At 68.8% G+C, this 13,472-nt stretch overlaps 3 protein-coding genes across 3 annotated transcripts in view; 1 reads left to right on the top strand and 2 right to left on the bottom strand.

The window, feature by feature from the left end:
* The first annotated feature begins 95 nt into the window (after window positions 1–95).
* On the top strand, window positions 96–5,807 carry CHLRE_09g393247v5 (uncharacterized protein). The gene is made up of 6 exons (XM_043065672.1): window positions 96–274; window positions 1,057–1,559; window positions 1,896–1,995; window positions 2,243–2,386; window positions 2,623–5,622; window positions 5,772–5,807. Exons 1-6 carry the CDS (start codon window positions 172–174, stop codon window positions 5,783–5,785), a joined length of 3,864 nt encoding a protein of 1,287 aa, XP_042921205.1. The 5' UTR covers window positions 96–171; the 3' UTR covers window positions 5,786–5,807.
* A 2-nt stretch (window positions 5,808–5,809) lies between these two features.
* On the bottom strand, window positions 5,810–9,095 carry CHLRE_09g393284v5 (uncharacterized protein). Its single transcript, XM_043065674.1, has 4 exons — window positions 6,971–9,095; window positions 6,497–6,607; window positions 5,993–6,128; window positions 5,810–5,928 (listed from the first exon to the last, which is right to left on the bottom strand). The coding sequence occupies exons 1-4, from the start codon at window positions 8,483–8,485 to the stop codon at window positions 5,846–5,848; spliced, it is 1,845 nt and encodes a 614-aa protein (XP_042921206.1). The 5' UTR covers window positions 8,486–9,095; the 3' UTR covers window positions 5,810–5,845.
* A 64-nt stretch (window positions 9,096–9,159) lies between these two features.
* Window positions 9,160–13,472, bottom strand: part of CHLRE_09g393321v5 (uncharacterized protein) — a 9,116-nt gene continuing 4,803 nt past the window's right edge. The window contains exons 13-15 of the mRNA XM_043065676.1: window positions 11,022–11,215; window positions 10,550–10,795; window positions 9,160–10,072 (exon numbers count right to left, since the gene is read on the bottom strand). Of these exons, the coding sequence (XP_042921207.1) occupies window positions 10,012–10,072; window positions 10,550–10,795; window positions 11,022–11,215 (501 nt within the window). The 3' untranslated portion in view covers window positions 9,160–10,011. The remainder of the gene's footprint in view (window positions 10,073–10,549; window positions 10,796–11,021; window positions 11,216–13,472) is intronic.

Below are 13,472 nucleotides of genomic sequence, written 5' to 3' on the forward strand. Positions count from 1 at the left end.
TTAGCAAGTTTTCAGCTGTAGAAGCCCCTTCAAGAATGATTGAATCATTAGATGGAAGTTTAGGCCAAGTCACCTTCCCGCGAGGAAATGGAATTAAATGCGGCGGTGCAAACACCTTGTAGGCTAGGGACGTCCTGAACATGTGTAGATAACTCGATACACCCTGAAAGGATGCTCGGACGCCGAGCGCGCCGACGAGGAGCCTGCCGCAGCCATGCATTATCCATCTTGCTGGTTCTGGTGGCTTACGTCGCGGCGCAGTACCAGGCTCCAGGTGGGCAGGGCAGGGCAAGGCAAGGGAAGGCGCGGTTGCAAGAACAACCGCCTGGCGAAAGACGAGGCTTTCGTTCTCGAGTAACTCGTACCATTTACGCATAGCTCATTAAAATGCTACTGAGCCAGTTTAACGGGTTGTCAACGCCGGGAAGGGCAGGGTCCACCTGCGAAGGTGCGCAGCAGTCGTGTAGCGGCAGCGGCGAGCTACCAGTGTATAAGCTGTTGCCCGCTGACAATGTCATAAGAGAGCCCAAGCGCAAAGGAAGGGCCAGCCCGTGCTACTGGCATCTCGCTAAAGGGCAGGCAGGCTGGGCGGACGAGCACCGCAGCACGCACTCTCAAAGCGTCTGGGGAAAGGCGTACGCGGCCTTGCAGCACTCAGGCGCCGCGTGTTAGGCGCCAGACCAATAAGCCACGCTCACCCCTTCAAGTCGACGACGTCAGGCAGAGGAACCGGTCGGGTTGCGGGGTGTGGACCTCGCCAACGTATCTAACCCCGCCCCTGCCCCTACTTGCTTCTGAAAGACATCTATGATGGTTCTGGCTATGTCAAAAGCCCACACGGCAATATGTGCTGTCCGGAGACTGGCAGCTGCCGCTTACACTCCGCGTTTACCCGCGCGTGCGTGTCGGTTACTCTACGGCCTTCTTAGCTAGGCCCGCTGACACCACCATACCACCACAGTCAGCACCCTCAGCACGAAAGGCCTGGCCCCCGATGTTCTCACCCAGCCGCCCCTAAATCTCTTCCCCTCCCCGTATCGCTGACTCTTGCAACAGTCTCCTGCCCCCAGCCGGCCGGTTACACCTTCCTCCGCCTGCACGGCAGCGCCGAGCGCAACCTGGGCCGAGTGGCCCGGCCGCCCAGCACCTCGGCAGCCGCCTGGACTGCATACCTGGCCTTCGTGTGCTCGGGCCTGTCAGCCTGCACGGGTTTCAGCAGCGCGGGCTGGCTCAAGGCGGAGCGGGCGGGCTTCGGCCAGGTCGGCGGCCGCTGGTACGCGCTCAGCAGCTGGGAGGTCGTGGACGACCCGGCGGGGCCGTGCGCCGGCATGTACGTGCGGCACGGCTGGGAGCGCGGCGGCTGCCCGCAGGCATCTGGGTTCTTCTTCCTGGAGGGCAAGGACAGCAGCGGCGGTGACCTGGTGGCTCCGCAGCCGGCGGGGCGGCCCAGCCTGGCGCCCACGTCGGCGGGCCGCGTGGCGGGCTGGGCGGCGGAGTGCGAGGGACGTGGCAGCTGCCTGGCGTTCAACTCGTTCGGCGTGCTGCGGGCCAGCCTCACGGTGCGGAGGGATCCAGGGGCGGGGAGGCCAGGGGCGGCAGCGGGGAGGCTCGGGGAGGGTAATGCTGGGGGGCGCGGAGGGGGCGGGGGGAGCTAGGGGCTGCCATTTGGGGGAGCGGCTGATTGGTGGAGGAGAAAGGCGGACGAAGGCGGGGCTTGCAGTGCGGCGGCGGAGGAGGCAAAGAAGCGGCACGCACGCGCACGTGGTCGGTGTGGGCTTGAGGTGGGCTGAATGGGCAAGACCGCCAGCTCTATCCTTGTTGGCCATGGGGCATTTCCGCTGGGCTCGAACACACAAACAACCTACCCTGATTTCCTTCTGTTTGCCCGCCTGCAGACCTACCAGAACCTGGAGGACATAGACCCGGCCCTGGTGTCCGGCTACGGCGACTGCCTGGGGCTGTACGTGAGGATCCCGCAGCCGCTGCCGGCGCCGGGTGAGGAGGGGCCAGCGGAGGATCGCGCGTGGGACGTAAGGGGGGCCGGGATGGGGGCGGCGGAGGGAAAGAGAGGAGCGGCCCCGAGGGCGTGGGCGAAGCCCTGGAGGCACTGGGGCAGATGGGGCACCGCGGTAATGCTAGTCCGAGCACGAAGGCGGGCAACTGCAGCTAACGTACTGCTGCTTCTGCGGCGAGCTAACCATCGCGTGTGTACATGCCAACTCCCCCTGCTGCTCCCACCCAGCCTTCCGGCCGCCGATGTCTCGCTCCAACACGTCCGTGGAGCTGCCGGTGTTTGCCAACGCCAACTACCGCCCGCTGGCGCCCGACTTCCGGGTGCCGGCGGACTGGACTAGCGGCAGCAACTGGCTGGAGCTGTCGTTTGAGGGTGAGCGCGAGAGCGCGGGAGTGGGAGTGGGAGTGGGGGTTTGAGGGTGTGTGTGCTGAGGGCTGGAGCGCACAGGGGGGGAGCACAGCGAGACGGTGGCTGCAAGGAAGTCCCTTGGGAATTCAGGATAGACGCCGTGTGGTGGTGCCGGTAGACGCGGCAGCTTGGGTAGGTCACTGGGTGGGTTGCCGCGGTGACGTTTGCCCCCATGGACCCAACCGCCCCCATCCCGGCAGGCACCTACCTGCCCAGCTCGGCGGCGCTGCCTGCCGACCTGGGCATCCTGGAGCTGGCGCAGAGCCGCAACGTGTTCACCAACGCGGTGCCGCTGTGGCTCACGGGCCCGGACGGCAGCCGCCTGGTGCGGGTCACCTGGTACCTGCCCAACGTGGACCTGTCGCCGAACGGACTGGCGCGCATCCGCATCCGCACGCCCTACGCCGGCTGGTCGGGGCTGCGCTTCACTGTGGCCTTCACCTGGCGCTCACCAGCACCGCCGCCCGCACCGCCGACTCCGCCGCCGCTGCCGCCCGTGCCCGGCATGCCGCCGCCTCCGCCATCGCCGGAGCCGCCGGCACCGCCGCCGCCGGTGCCGCCCACGCTGCCGCCGGCCAACCCGCCACCGTGGCTGAACGACGACGTGGAGCCGTCGCCGCCACCTCCGCCCGGCTTGCCGCCGCCGCCTGCGCCGCCGTCTCCGCCCTCGCCGCCGGGGCTGCCGCCGTCGCCGCAGCCCCTGCAGCGCACCTCGCGCTCCTCCTCGGCGGCACCGGTCACGCTGCCGCCGCTGTTCGGCAGCCGCAGCGCGGTGCTGGTGGCGCTGCCGCTGCCGGCGGGCTGGCGGTCGGACGACTCACGGCTGGTGGTGTCGTGGGCGGCCGCGGCCTACGTGCCCACCGCCAACGCCACCACCAGCCCTGGGCCGGGGCCTGCCTGGGGCGCGATGGGGGCCTACGGCCAGTTCCTGTTCACAGAAGAGCGATATGCGCCTGCGCCGCCGCCCTCGCCGGCGCCGCCCTCGCCTGTGCCGCCGTCTCCTGCGCCGCCCTCGCCGGATCCGCCCTCACCGCAGCCGCCCAGTCCCGCTCCGCCGCCCAGCCCGCCCGGCCTGCCGCGGCCGCCGCCGGACGTGCCTGCTGTCGTCACGTCCGCCCGCCGGCAGCGACGCGCGCGAGAGCTGCTGCAGGGCGCAGCCGCCGTGCCTCCGGCCGGCCCTACGCCGCCACTGCCGCCTCCTCCTCCCTCCCCGCCTCCCTCCCCGCCTCCCTCGCCACCTCCACCCCCACCCCTGCCCGCCTTCACGGTGCTTAGCTACACCTACACGCTGCCCATTGAGGCCACTTCGGGCTCAGTGCTGTTGGTGAACCCGCCCCTAGCGGCCGGCAGCCGCCTGACACTGGCGGTGCGGACTTGGAACGGGGGCTGGAACGCCCTCACTGCCAACCTGACGGCGGAATGGCGGCCAGCGGCGCCGCCGGATCCGGGAACGGCGGCGCTGCCGCCGGCGGCGCCAGGTGGCGACCCATCAGCGGGACCGCTGCAGCGGCTGCCCAACATGCCCAACTTTCCACTGCTGCCCTTCCCGCCGTCGCCCCGGCCGCCGTCACCACGCCCGCCACGCCCACCGTCGCCTGCACCGCCCTCGCCGCGGCCGCCCGTGCCGCCCTCACCGCAGCCCCCCAGCCCAGCGCCGCCCTCGCCCCCGCCCTCACCGGCGCCGCCCTCGCCGCCTCTGCCGCCTTCGCCGGAGCCCTCTCCGCCGCCCTTGCCCCCGCTTCCTCGTGCACCCCAGGCTCCCTCGCCGCCCTCGCCCTCGCCACCCCGGGTCCCGCCACCCGCAGCACCCATGCCTCCCTCGCCTCCCGCTCCGCCAACACCTCCCTCACCCCCCGCACCGCCGCGCCCACCCTCCCCATCGCCGCCCTCGCCCTCTCCGCCCTCGCCACCTGCGCCCCCGCCTCCGCCTCCTTCCCCTCCACCACCACCCGCCGCCTCCCCACCCTCTGGTGCTCCCATCATCAACCCTAGCCCTGAAATAGGGAACGCCAAACCGCCCCCTGCGGCCGTTCCATTTAGCCCTTCCTCTCCAAATGAGGAGGTCGTCGGCAGTAGCGGTGGCGGCTCCACCAACCTAGCACTAGCTGTAGGGCTGCCGGCAGCGCTGGCGGCTGTAGGCATATTCGCGTGCGTAGCCGCCGCCGGCTTTGTGATGGCGGCGCGGCGGCGGCGGCGCGAAGAGGCGGCGGCGGCGGCCGCTGCCCTCCTTAGCAAGAGCCGGGACGGTAGCAGTGCCGGCGGGGAGGTGGTTGGGGCGGCGGGCCCTGGAGGCAGCGGCATGGGCCCTGGAGGACCGGCAGCAACCGGCGGCGCTGGCGGGGGTGGGCTTGGCCCAAGGGCCGCGCAGGCACGGCAGCTGCTGTCGCCGTTGGGCGTGCCGGCGTCCTCGCCGCACCCCTCCTCTAGCCAGCTGCCGAACGTGGGCTCCACTTCCGGCTCTATGGCGGGCAGCCCCAGCGGTGCCGGTGGCGGTGGTGGTGGAGCTGGCGGTGGCGTTGGCGGTGGCGGGGGAGGCATTGGGGGGCTGCTCAGCCCGCGTAGCCAAGTGCTGGCTGCAAAGGCGCGGCGGCTGCTGCGCACCGTCACCACGCTCAACCCGTTTGGGCGCAGCGGCCGCGGCGGCCGCCTAGCAGCGGGTGCGCCGGTAGCCGCAGCGGGTGCAGGGCCCGGCGCCGGCCGCCGGCCGCACCTGGCACCGCTGGCGGTCGCGGCCGTCGCCGCGGAGGCGGCGGCAGCAGCTGCACCAAGCCCGGGCGGCGGCCCCGGCGGCACACTGAGCTCGGGCTTCCTAGATAGCGACGTGGAGGGGCCGCAAGGTGCTGCCGGCGCGGGCGGGGCCTTCCTGGACCCACCCGCGCACGCCGCCGCCATCTTTACAACGGGCGGTGCCTTGCCCGTAGGCCGCGGCAGCAACACCCGGGACTCGCCCGCCGGCGGCGAGGGGCGCGGCAGCGGCGGCAGTGCGGCGGGCAGCGCAGCCGGCGGCGGGTCTGCGGCAGGCGGCGGGCACTACACGCCGTCGCCGCTTGGCAACTTGCGAGCCCTGTCGGAGCTGCTTGGGGTGCCGCTTCCGCCGCAGTTGCAGCCGGGCGGCCCCAGTGGCGGCGTGCTGGGCGGCGCGGCGACGCGGTCGCTACACACACGCAGCCTGGATGGCTTGCCGGCGCACGTGGCTGCCGGCGCGATCGCGGGGGCAGGGGGCAGCGGCGACGTGGGGACGATGTGGGGCTCGCCGGGGCAGCGCGCGGCCGCCCACGTGGCGGCGCCTGGGTCCCGCACACCGCCCTACGCAGCCGTGTCCGTTGTCAACCCCGCTGGTGGCTCCAAGGTCGTGGGGCGTAAGGGCGCTAGCGCCTCAGGTGAGCGGCACTCACGCTCTCACAGCCGCAGCCACAGCACCACTTACAGCGCTGCACGCTGCCGCCGCCGCCGCCGCCGCCGTGCCACCGCCACCGCCGCCACTGCCGACGGTGCCAACGCTGAAACTGCTGCTCTTGGGCAGCAACGGCTTGTGACTCCCAACGGCGGCGCGCTTGCGGCCGCGGCCACGTCCCTTGGCGGCGGCAGCACCAGCAGCGTCGTCGTCTTCTGAGCTGTCGTCGCGGCGGCGCTGCGTGGCGGCGGCGGCGGCGGCGGCGGCGCTGCTGCTGGCAGGCCCGCTGGCTCGGGGCTTGCGCTGGCGGGCCTGTGTTTCCGGGCAGAGCGGAGCAGAGGCAGGCGCGTTGTGGTCACGGCAAGTTGAAGTGCGCTTGTGTGCCGGGGGCTGCCAGCATGGTGTATACGGTACTGTCGAGCACAACGACAGTCGCAGCAGCAACACCGCGCGGGTGCCCCAATGATGGCTCGCACTGAACAGGCCCCCCGGCATGCTCGGCACCACTGCAGGCGCCGCGACATGCCACGATCGCAGCTCACAGCGCACATAGCGCAGGGCGAGCACCAGTACCCAAGCACACCGCCAGTCCACCACCGCGCCGCAATACACGCACACGCCAACACGCCAACATGAACACGCCAACACCCCTCCCATGCCCCCAAATCCCCCTCACTCACCATCCCGGTGTGCACTGGCAGGCCGTGCCGTGTGAGCCAGGAGCCCAGTGGCTCGTCGGAGCCGACCACGCGGATGCTGCGGTACCACTTTGCCATTGGCGAGCCGCCGATCTGCGGGGTGGGGGTGGGGTGGGGTGGGGTGGGGTGCATAGCAGGGCAGGGGGCAATATGGGGTTGCGGTTGTGATGACGGCTCATGTGCAGCAGACACGAGCATAATGAGTAGCGACTGGTGGCTGCACAGATACTGTATTTTATCGCAAATACCGTCTCACAGTGCGCGTACGGACTCGCGCCCAGGAAACCACGACCCTCGTGGGTCGCTTGGAAGGCACCAATGACCTTGACCAGATGCCTGCCCCTGCCCGGCACCCGACGCCCGCCTGCCTTCGCCCCCGCTCACCTCTCCTCCTTCCATCTCCCTGCGCTTTAAACACAGCCCCCCGTCCCCCGACGGACTAACCCCCCGGCTCACCTTCTCAAAGCGGCTGCGGCTGACCATCCCCATGCCGCAGGCGATGCAGTCGCCGCCCTTGAGGTATCGGTCCGGGTGGAACAGCCCCACCACGTTACCGGCAGGCACCGTCGCCAGCAGCGCCGGCAGCGCCATGCGCGCCAGCGCCGCGTCCGTGTCGCTGTTGAATTGCCCCTCCGCGCCGCCACCGCCCGCGACGGCGCCGCCGCCGCCGCTGCTGCTGCCGCTGCGCGTCGCGCGAGCGCGCTTCTCGCGCTGCCGCTTGCGCTTGCGCGTGGTCTGCGGCCCCACCATCACGTGGATGGGCGCCGGCAGCACTGCCGGCAGCGGCTTCGCCAGCGGCGCCCGGAGGCCGCCGCCGGGCTGCGCCGCCGCAGGCGGCGCCTGCTGCTGCGCACTGCCGCCGCTGCCGGCAGCGGCGGCATCCTCGCCGCCGTGGTGCTGGTGGGCGGCATCGAGAAGCCCGTTGCCGCCGGCTTGCCCCACCTGGTGGGCCAGCAGGTGCGGCTGCAGGTCCTCCTCGGGCAGCACCACCACGTCATCCACGCCCACAAGGTCGTCCCAGTCGCCCAGCGCGTCCTCCGTCTCAATGTCCGTGTCGCCGCCGCCGCCGCCGCCCTCCTCCTCCTCCGCGCCCTCGCATCCCCCAGCCTCGCAGCCCGTGGCCTCGCGGCCGCAGGCCGCGGCCGCCAGCTGCGGCGGCGGGGTTGCGTCCGCCGCTGCCGCGGCGGCGGCTGCCTGGCGGCACGTGGACGTGCCGCCTGAGTCGTCAGACCCAGTGTAAGACCCCATAGGCGGCATCGGGTCGCGCTGGGTGAGGCCGCCGTGCAGCGCCTGGGAAGCGTCCTGAAGGCCGCACGACTCGCAGCCTGCCGGCATGGCGCCCGCCTCCGGCGGCACCGCCGAGGAGCCCCCGCTCGGACCTGTGATGGAGCCCATCGCCTGGCGCCAAAAGGCAGGGCCGGCATCGCCGTAGCCTAGGAAAGAGGAGGAGTGGAGGGACGCGTCGGGCCCGTCGTGGGCAGGCGGGCCTGCGAAGGTGGTGCAGGCTTGGCTTGGCGTGCCGTTGTAAGCGCAAGCGCGCGGCATGTTTGCCGCTGTGTCTGGGGCAGCGCTGGCGGGCGCTGGCGATGCATGTAGAGAAGGTGAAGGAGACAGCGCTCCGCCGGCCGCGGCCACGCCGGCCGCGGCGGCGGCGGACGAGAAAACCCCCGAGCTGTAGGCCAGCGCCAATTGCGGTTGGTGTTCGTGCGGCGTGTGCTCGTCAGGCGGCGCTCGGCCGTGAACTGTAACTGGTGTTAGCGGCGGTGCAGGAGCTTCAAGTGAACCGCTGTCGCGTACTGCGGCTAGCTGCATCGACGCCGGCTCGGCGTGCTGCTCGGGCGAGCTCGGGGGCTGCGCAGCACTAGGAGCCGATGCCGATTGCCCTACGTCCAGCTTCGTCAAGCTGTCTGCTGCGGAGACGCCCAGGTAGCTGGAGCTGTCGTTGTAGCAAATTGCGCCGCAGCCGAACATCGGGCGCTGTGCTGGGCCGTTCGGCGAAACAAACGCCTCATCTTCGTGGTGATATACGGCCAGCCGCGATGAAGGACTATTATCTTGATATATGGCATTGATAGGAGCCAGCTTGTCCATTGGAGCGCACCGGACGGCGTCAGAATCTCCTCATCTTGACAAAAACGCGCTTCCTCGCACGGCTGGCGCCTGGTCTTCAAGCAATGCGCACTTCTTATTGTGACGCTGCCTATAGGCGCGTCGCTTGGCCTGCTTAAAGAGCTTGGCCTGCTTGAGCTTGGAGTCGAGTGCTCGTGTAAGAGGGAGGGTTTCAACACTGTGGACTGTGTTGCTCCAAATGCAGTGAAGCCTATTATATCAGCATGTATCCGTGCAGAGTGTCCGGGCAGCAGTAACTGAGCACGCTTTTGCGACTTAGGTGGAAATCGCTTCATCAGTTTGTTCCCAGTCCCAGTCATGCGCTCGTTTTGAACTTTCTAGTCATATGTGTAATTCCTGACATAACGCTTTGACTAGACTACAAAGATGACCTGGGCTTAGGCTGCCGAGCGTGCGACAAGCCATCGACAACGACATAAATGTCGGGAGAAACGCTGCGAACTGGTTTCTGAAGTTGCGTCCAATTGTACTTTAATGTGTTGGCCAGTGCGCGATTGTCACGTAACCGCTGACCACGGGTTCTGGTCGGAGACCCGAACGTACCAACTGAGAACTGACCCAGGGATCCCACTGACCCAGTTCCTCTATCGAAAGCCACAGGTGGATGCTTGGGGCCTGGTTCCCTATCATGTTCCCATCTCTCGGGTTGCCGGCAAATGCCACCAGCCGTATCGCCAAGGTATGACGCGATCCCACCCGTCCGCGGCATTCGGCAAGGATCAACACGAGGCGACGGCCAGGGACCAAACTGCAAGCCCCAGCAGACCGGTAAACAGCGCTCACAGCCATTGCAAGTCACTTCAATTCCACGCAGTGTTATGTGGGGCGGCTGCGACACACAGGCACACGGTCCAGCGTGAGCCTGCGGCCCTGCGCTGCACCGCAACAGTTTCAGGCTCTAGTCACTCCACACCCCGACACCTGCACGCAAACCCTGGGTTCTTGCTTGGTCTGGGCCAGAGCGCGCCCACTCTCAGGTAGCCTGTCGGATCCAAGGATCCACTGCAATCAACCCGTGTCCACACACCGACTTATCGAGCCCCCGAAATGGGGGAAACCGCACCGCTACACCTTACCTGGCCTCCACGGGGCCCTGCACCCTCACGGCCTCCCAACCACGCCTCCCTGGTCACCCACAGCCACGGTGCCACCGCGAGTCGGCAACACACACCTCAACACGCAGCTGCACGCTCCGACGCGCTCCGTTGCCAGCCGTGCGCTCCGCGTGCTGTCGCCACCTACCACCTGCCTACTGCCCCCTACTGCCGCCACCTACCACCTGCCTACTGCCGCCTGCCCCCTACTGCGCGCCACCTGCCTACTGCCGCCACTGCCGCCCCCTGCCCCCCACTGCCGCCAGCTGCCCCCTACTGCCAGCCGCTGATGAAGTCCGGGTCCCCTAGCAGCTCCGCCAGCCTCCGGTTGTACCTGCGGCCAAGGGGTGTGTGTGGGGGGGGGGGGCGGGGCAGTCACTCCCAAGTGTGTGTAGGGGGAGGGGGGCGCCGTGGCTGGCAGGCCCCTTCGTCTGAGGCAGCGTCGCCGGTTGGGCCCTACCACCCGGACCACAGCACTGTAGCTGGCATAGCAAATTTTGCCCCCTGCCGGCGTTGCCCCCTTAGAACCCGGCCGCCATTGCCCCGGCCGCCATGGGCCCCTGCCGCCTTTGCCCCACAGGCCCAGTCCAGTGTGAAGCCAGCCAGGGGCGAAGCCAGCCTGGCAGACAAGCGGCGCGGGCAACATGCTGTCGCCATGCCACACAGCCCGTCACCGCAGCCCCCACACCCCGTGACTTGGCCGACTGGCCGCCCATGCCCCCACCGCAATGCCCATCGCCCACATGCCCCAAACCCACATGCCCCGTACCCCATTACCCAGTGCCCCACCAGGCCCCACTACGGTACTCACGGCTCATAGAAGTCAAGCAGCCGCTTACGAACCGCCGCCGGCATCGGCGGCCGCGCCTGCCCGCCGCCGCCGCCGCCAGCCGTGGCAGCCACGGCCGCCTCGGCGCGTGCGTCTGACACGGCGCCGCCGCTGCCGCCGCCGCCGCCGCCGCTGCTGTCCCGGCGGGCGGCTAGTGCGGCGGCGCGGTTGGTTGGGAAGCGCTGCTCGGGGTCGTTGAGCAGGTCGTGCTTGATGTCCGCCCACAGCCTGCAGCAGGGGCGGGCGGGCGGGCGGGGCGTTGTGGGTGGGGCGGTGTGGGTGGGCGCGTGGCGTGGGTGGAGCAACGCAGCCCACATCGGATCGAGAATCGGAGAATCAGAACCCAGAACCCCTCCCTTCCACCTCGTTGGGCTCAGGCACATACCCCCCCCCACCCCCCCACCCCCCCACCCCACACACACATACACACATACACACATACACACAAACGCACTTATTATCGCCGTCGGCGGTCCCGCCCTTTTTCTTTTTGTGCGCCGCCGCCGGCGCGGCCAGTGCGGCGTCGTCGCCGCTGGCTGCCAGCTTGGACAGGCGCTCCACGTCAGCCCTCACGGAGATGGCCCGTGGGTCCAGGCCCAGGAAGGACAGCGCGCGGCGGTAGGTGGCGAGCGGGTCCGCGAAATAGTCCTGTTCGTGTGTGTGTTGAAGAGCACAAGGAAACGTCACGTGTGTGTGTGTTTGTGTGTGTGGAAAGCACACGGGGAAACGGTCGACACTGTGCATGTGTATCTGCGTGTACGTGTGGTGTGTGTGGAGCGGAGGGGGCGGTTCATTACGACTTGAATGAACTAAGGGGGTTTTCATGGGGTGGGTATGCGTGTTGAGGGCTGCAGAGGCGGCAGCGGCTGGGCAGACCGTGCACGCGTGTGTGCTGGCGGGGATATGGCCGGGGCTCCCTGGTGTCTGGCCAGTGCAGGCCAATGTCAAAACCCAATTGCCGCTCCCCCTCCCTCTGCCGCTCCCGCTCCCTCTACCGTTCCCGCTCCTCTGCCGCTTCCCCTACCCTGCACCGCTCCCCCTCCCTCCACCGCTCCCCCTCCCTCCGCCGGTCCCCCTACCTCTGCCGCTCCCACTCCTCTACCGCTCCCGCTCCCTCCACCGCTCCCCCTCCCTCTGCGGCTCCCCCTCCCTCTGCCGCTCCAGCTACCTCTGCCGCTCCCCCTCCCTCTGCCTCTGCCCCCCTCTCTACTGCTCCCCCTCCCCTCCCAATTGCCGTAACCTGCCGTAACAACCTCGAGAGGGCCATTTACCGCAGCAGCAGCCGCAGCAACAGCTGCAAAAACAGGCTCAAACACAGCAACAAGCGATTGACACGGCAGTGATTGACTTGTGGGTCGCTTAAAAGCCTTCACAGCACTGGGAGTGCCGCGGAAGGGCTGGGATCAAGTGGGCGCGCAGCATCCCTTCCTGAGAGTAGTAACCGGCCAGCTGCGCTGTCACACAGGTATAAACGCGGAACAGCCCGCTCAGGCCATCACGGACAGTGACAAGGACTAAGCACGGTTCGGCAGGTGCAAGGGGGTTTCTGCTTTCTGTTTTCTGTTTATGTTTGTGGTTGGGCTGGGGGGCTTCGCCAGGGCCAGCGATGCAGGGAGTGGCTTCCGCCAGAGAGCGGCCCCTGCTGGTCCTTTTGAGGGGGCCTGGTTAGCTTGCTTTATACGCCCTAAGCGCCTTGCTTTCCCTCTGTTGTGGCCAGGGGTGTTGTTTGTGGCGGGGCGGCCTTGTGTGTGTTTCTGGCCTTGGCGGGCGGTGTTTTCCTGGCGTGTGTTTTGGTCTGGTGTGTACGTGTGGTGTGGTGTGAAGGAGGCAGTTGTGTCTGCCCCTCTGAGGCTCCACCCTAGCCTGCTGGCGGCTAGGTGCTCTCTTTTGGTGGAGAAGGCGTGAGCCTTGTGCCTCCATCGTGGTGAGCGGGTGAGACCGTGTGTCTCTTTTGTCTTAACCAGGACTGGGGCCTTATCCCCTGCTGTGTCGGGCGTGCCTAGGGGTGAGCGTGTGGAATGCGCTCCCCTACCACTAGGGCTTGTCAGCCCTAGCCATCAGTGGCTTCACCACCACCAAGTGTAATTTATTCTCCCTCCCTCTACTGCTCCCACACCATCCACCGCTCCTCCTCCCTCTGCCGCTCCCCCTCCCTCTGCCGCTCCCCCTCCCATCCCTCTGCCGCTCCCGCTCCCTCCGCCGTTCCCCCTTCCTCTACTGCTCCCCCTCCCTCCGCTGTCCCCCCTCCCTCCGCCGTTCCCCCTCCCTCTACCGCTCCCCCTCCCTCTGCCACTCCCCCTCCTCTGGATTGTTTCAGAGCTAACCCCTCCCTCTGCCACTCCCCCTCCCTCTGCCAGTCCCACTCCCCCTCCCTCCGCCGCTCCCCCTCCCTCTACTGCTCCCCCTCCCTCTACCGCGCCCCTCCCTCTACAGCTCCCCCTCCCTCCACCGCTTCCCCTCCCGCTGTCGCTCCCCCTCCCTCTGCCGCTCCCCCTCCCTCTGCCGCTCCCCCTCCCTCTACCGCTCCCCCTCCCTCCACCGCTCCCCCTGCCCTCCACCGCTCCCACTCCCCTCCCTCTACCGCTTTCCCTCCCTCCACCGCTCCCCCTCCTTCTGCCGCTCCCCCTCCCTCTGCCGCCTTCCCTCCCCCCTCCCCCTCCCTCCACCGCTCCCCCTCCCACTGCCGCTCCCCCTCCCTCTGCCGCTCCCCCTCCCTCTACCGCTCCCCCTCCCTCCACCGCTCCCCCTGCCCTCCACCGCTCCCCCTCCCCTCCCTCTACCGCTTTCCCTCCCTCCACCGCTCCCCCTTCCTCTGCCGCCTTCCCTCCTCCCTCCCCCTCCCTCCACCGCTCCCCCTCCCGCTGCCGCTCCCCCTCCCTCTGCCGCTCCCCCTCCCTCTGCCGCT

This window comes from Chlamydomonas reinhardtii, chromosome 9, assembly GCF_000002595.2.
Source record: "Chlamydomonas reinhardtii strain CC-503 cw92 mt+ chromosome 9, whole genome shotgun sequence".
Classification (NCBI taxonomy): Eukaryota; Viridiplantae; Chlorophyta; class Chlorophyceae; order Chlamydomonadales; family Chlamydomonadaceae; genus Chlamydomonas; species Chlamydomonas reinhardtii.

Bases quoted from the DNA above. Each gene is read 5' to 3' on its own strand.
- CHLRE_09g393247v5 (XM_043065672.1), top strand. From the start codon at position 172: ATGCTCGGACGCCGAGCGCGCCGACGAGGAGCCTGCCGCAGCCATGCA. The intron at 275-1,056 runs GTGGGCAGGGCA...CTCTTGCAACAG, and splicing joins GGCGCAGTACCAGGCTCCAG to TCTCCTGCCCCCAGCCGGCC. The intron at 1,996-2,242 runs GTGAGGAGGGGC...GCTCCCACCCAG, and splicing joins GCAGCCGCTGCCGGCGCCGG to CCTTCCGGCCGCCGATGTCT.
- CHLRE_09g393284v5 (XM_043065674.1), bottom strand. From the start codon at position 8,485: ATGTTCGGCTGCGGCGCAATTTGCTACAACGACAGCTCCAGCTACCTG. The intron at 6,129-6,496 runs GTGAGTGAGGGG...CCGGAAACACAG, and splicing joins TGCCAGTGCACACCGGGATG to GCCCGCCAGCGCAAGCCCCG. The intron at 5,929-5,992 runs GTGGCCGCGGCC...CAAGAGCAGCAG, and splicing joins TGCTGCCGCCGCCAAGGGAC to TTTCAGCGTTGGCACCGTCG.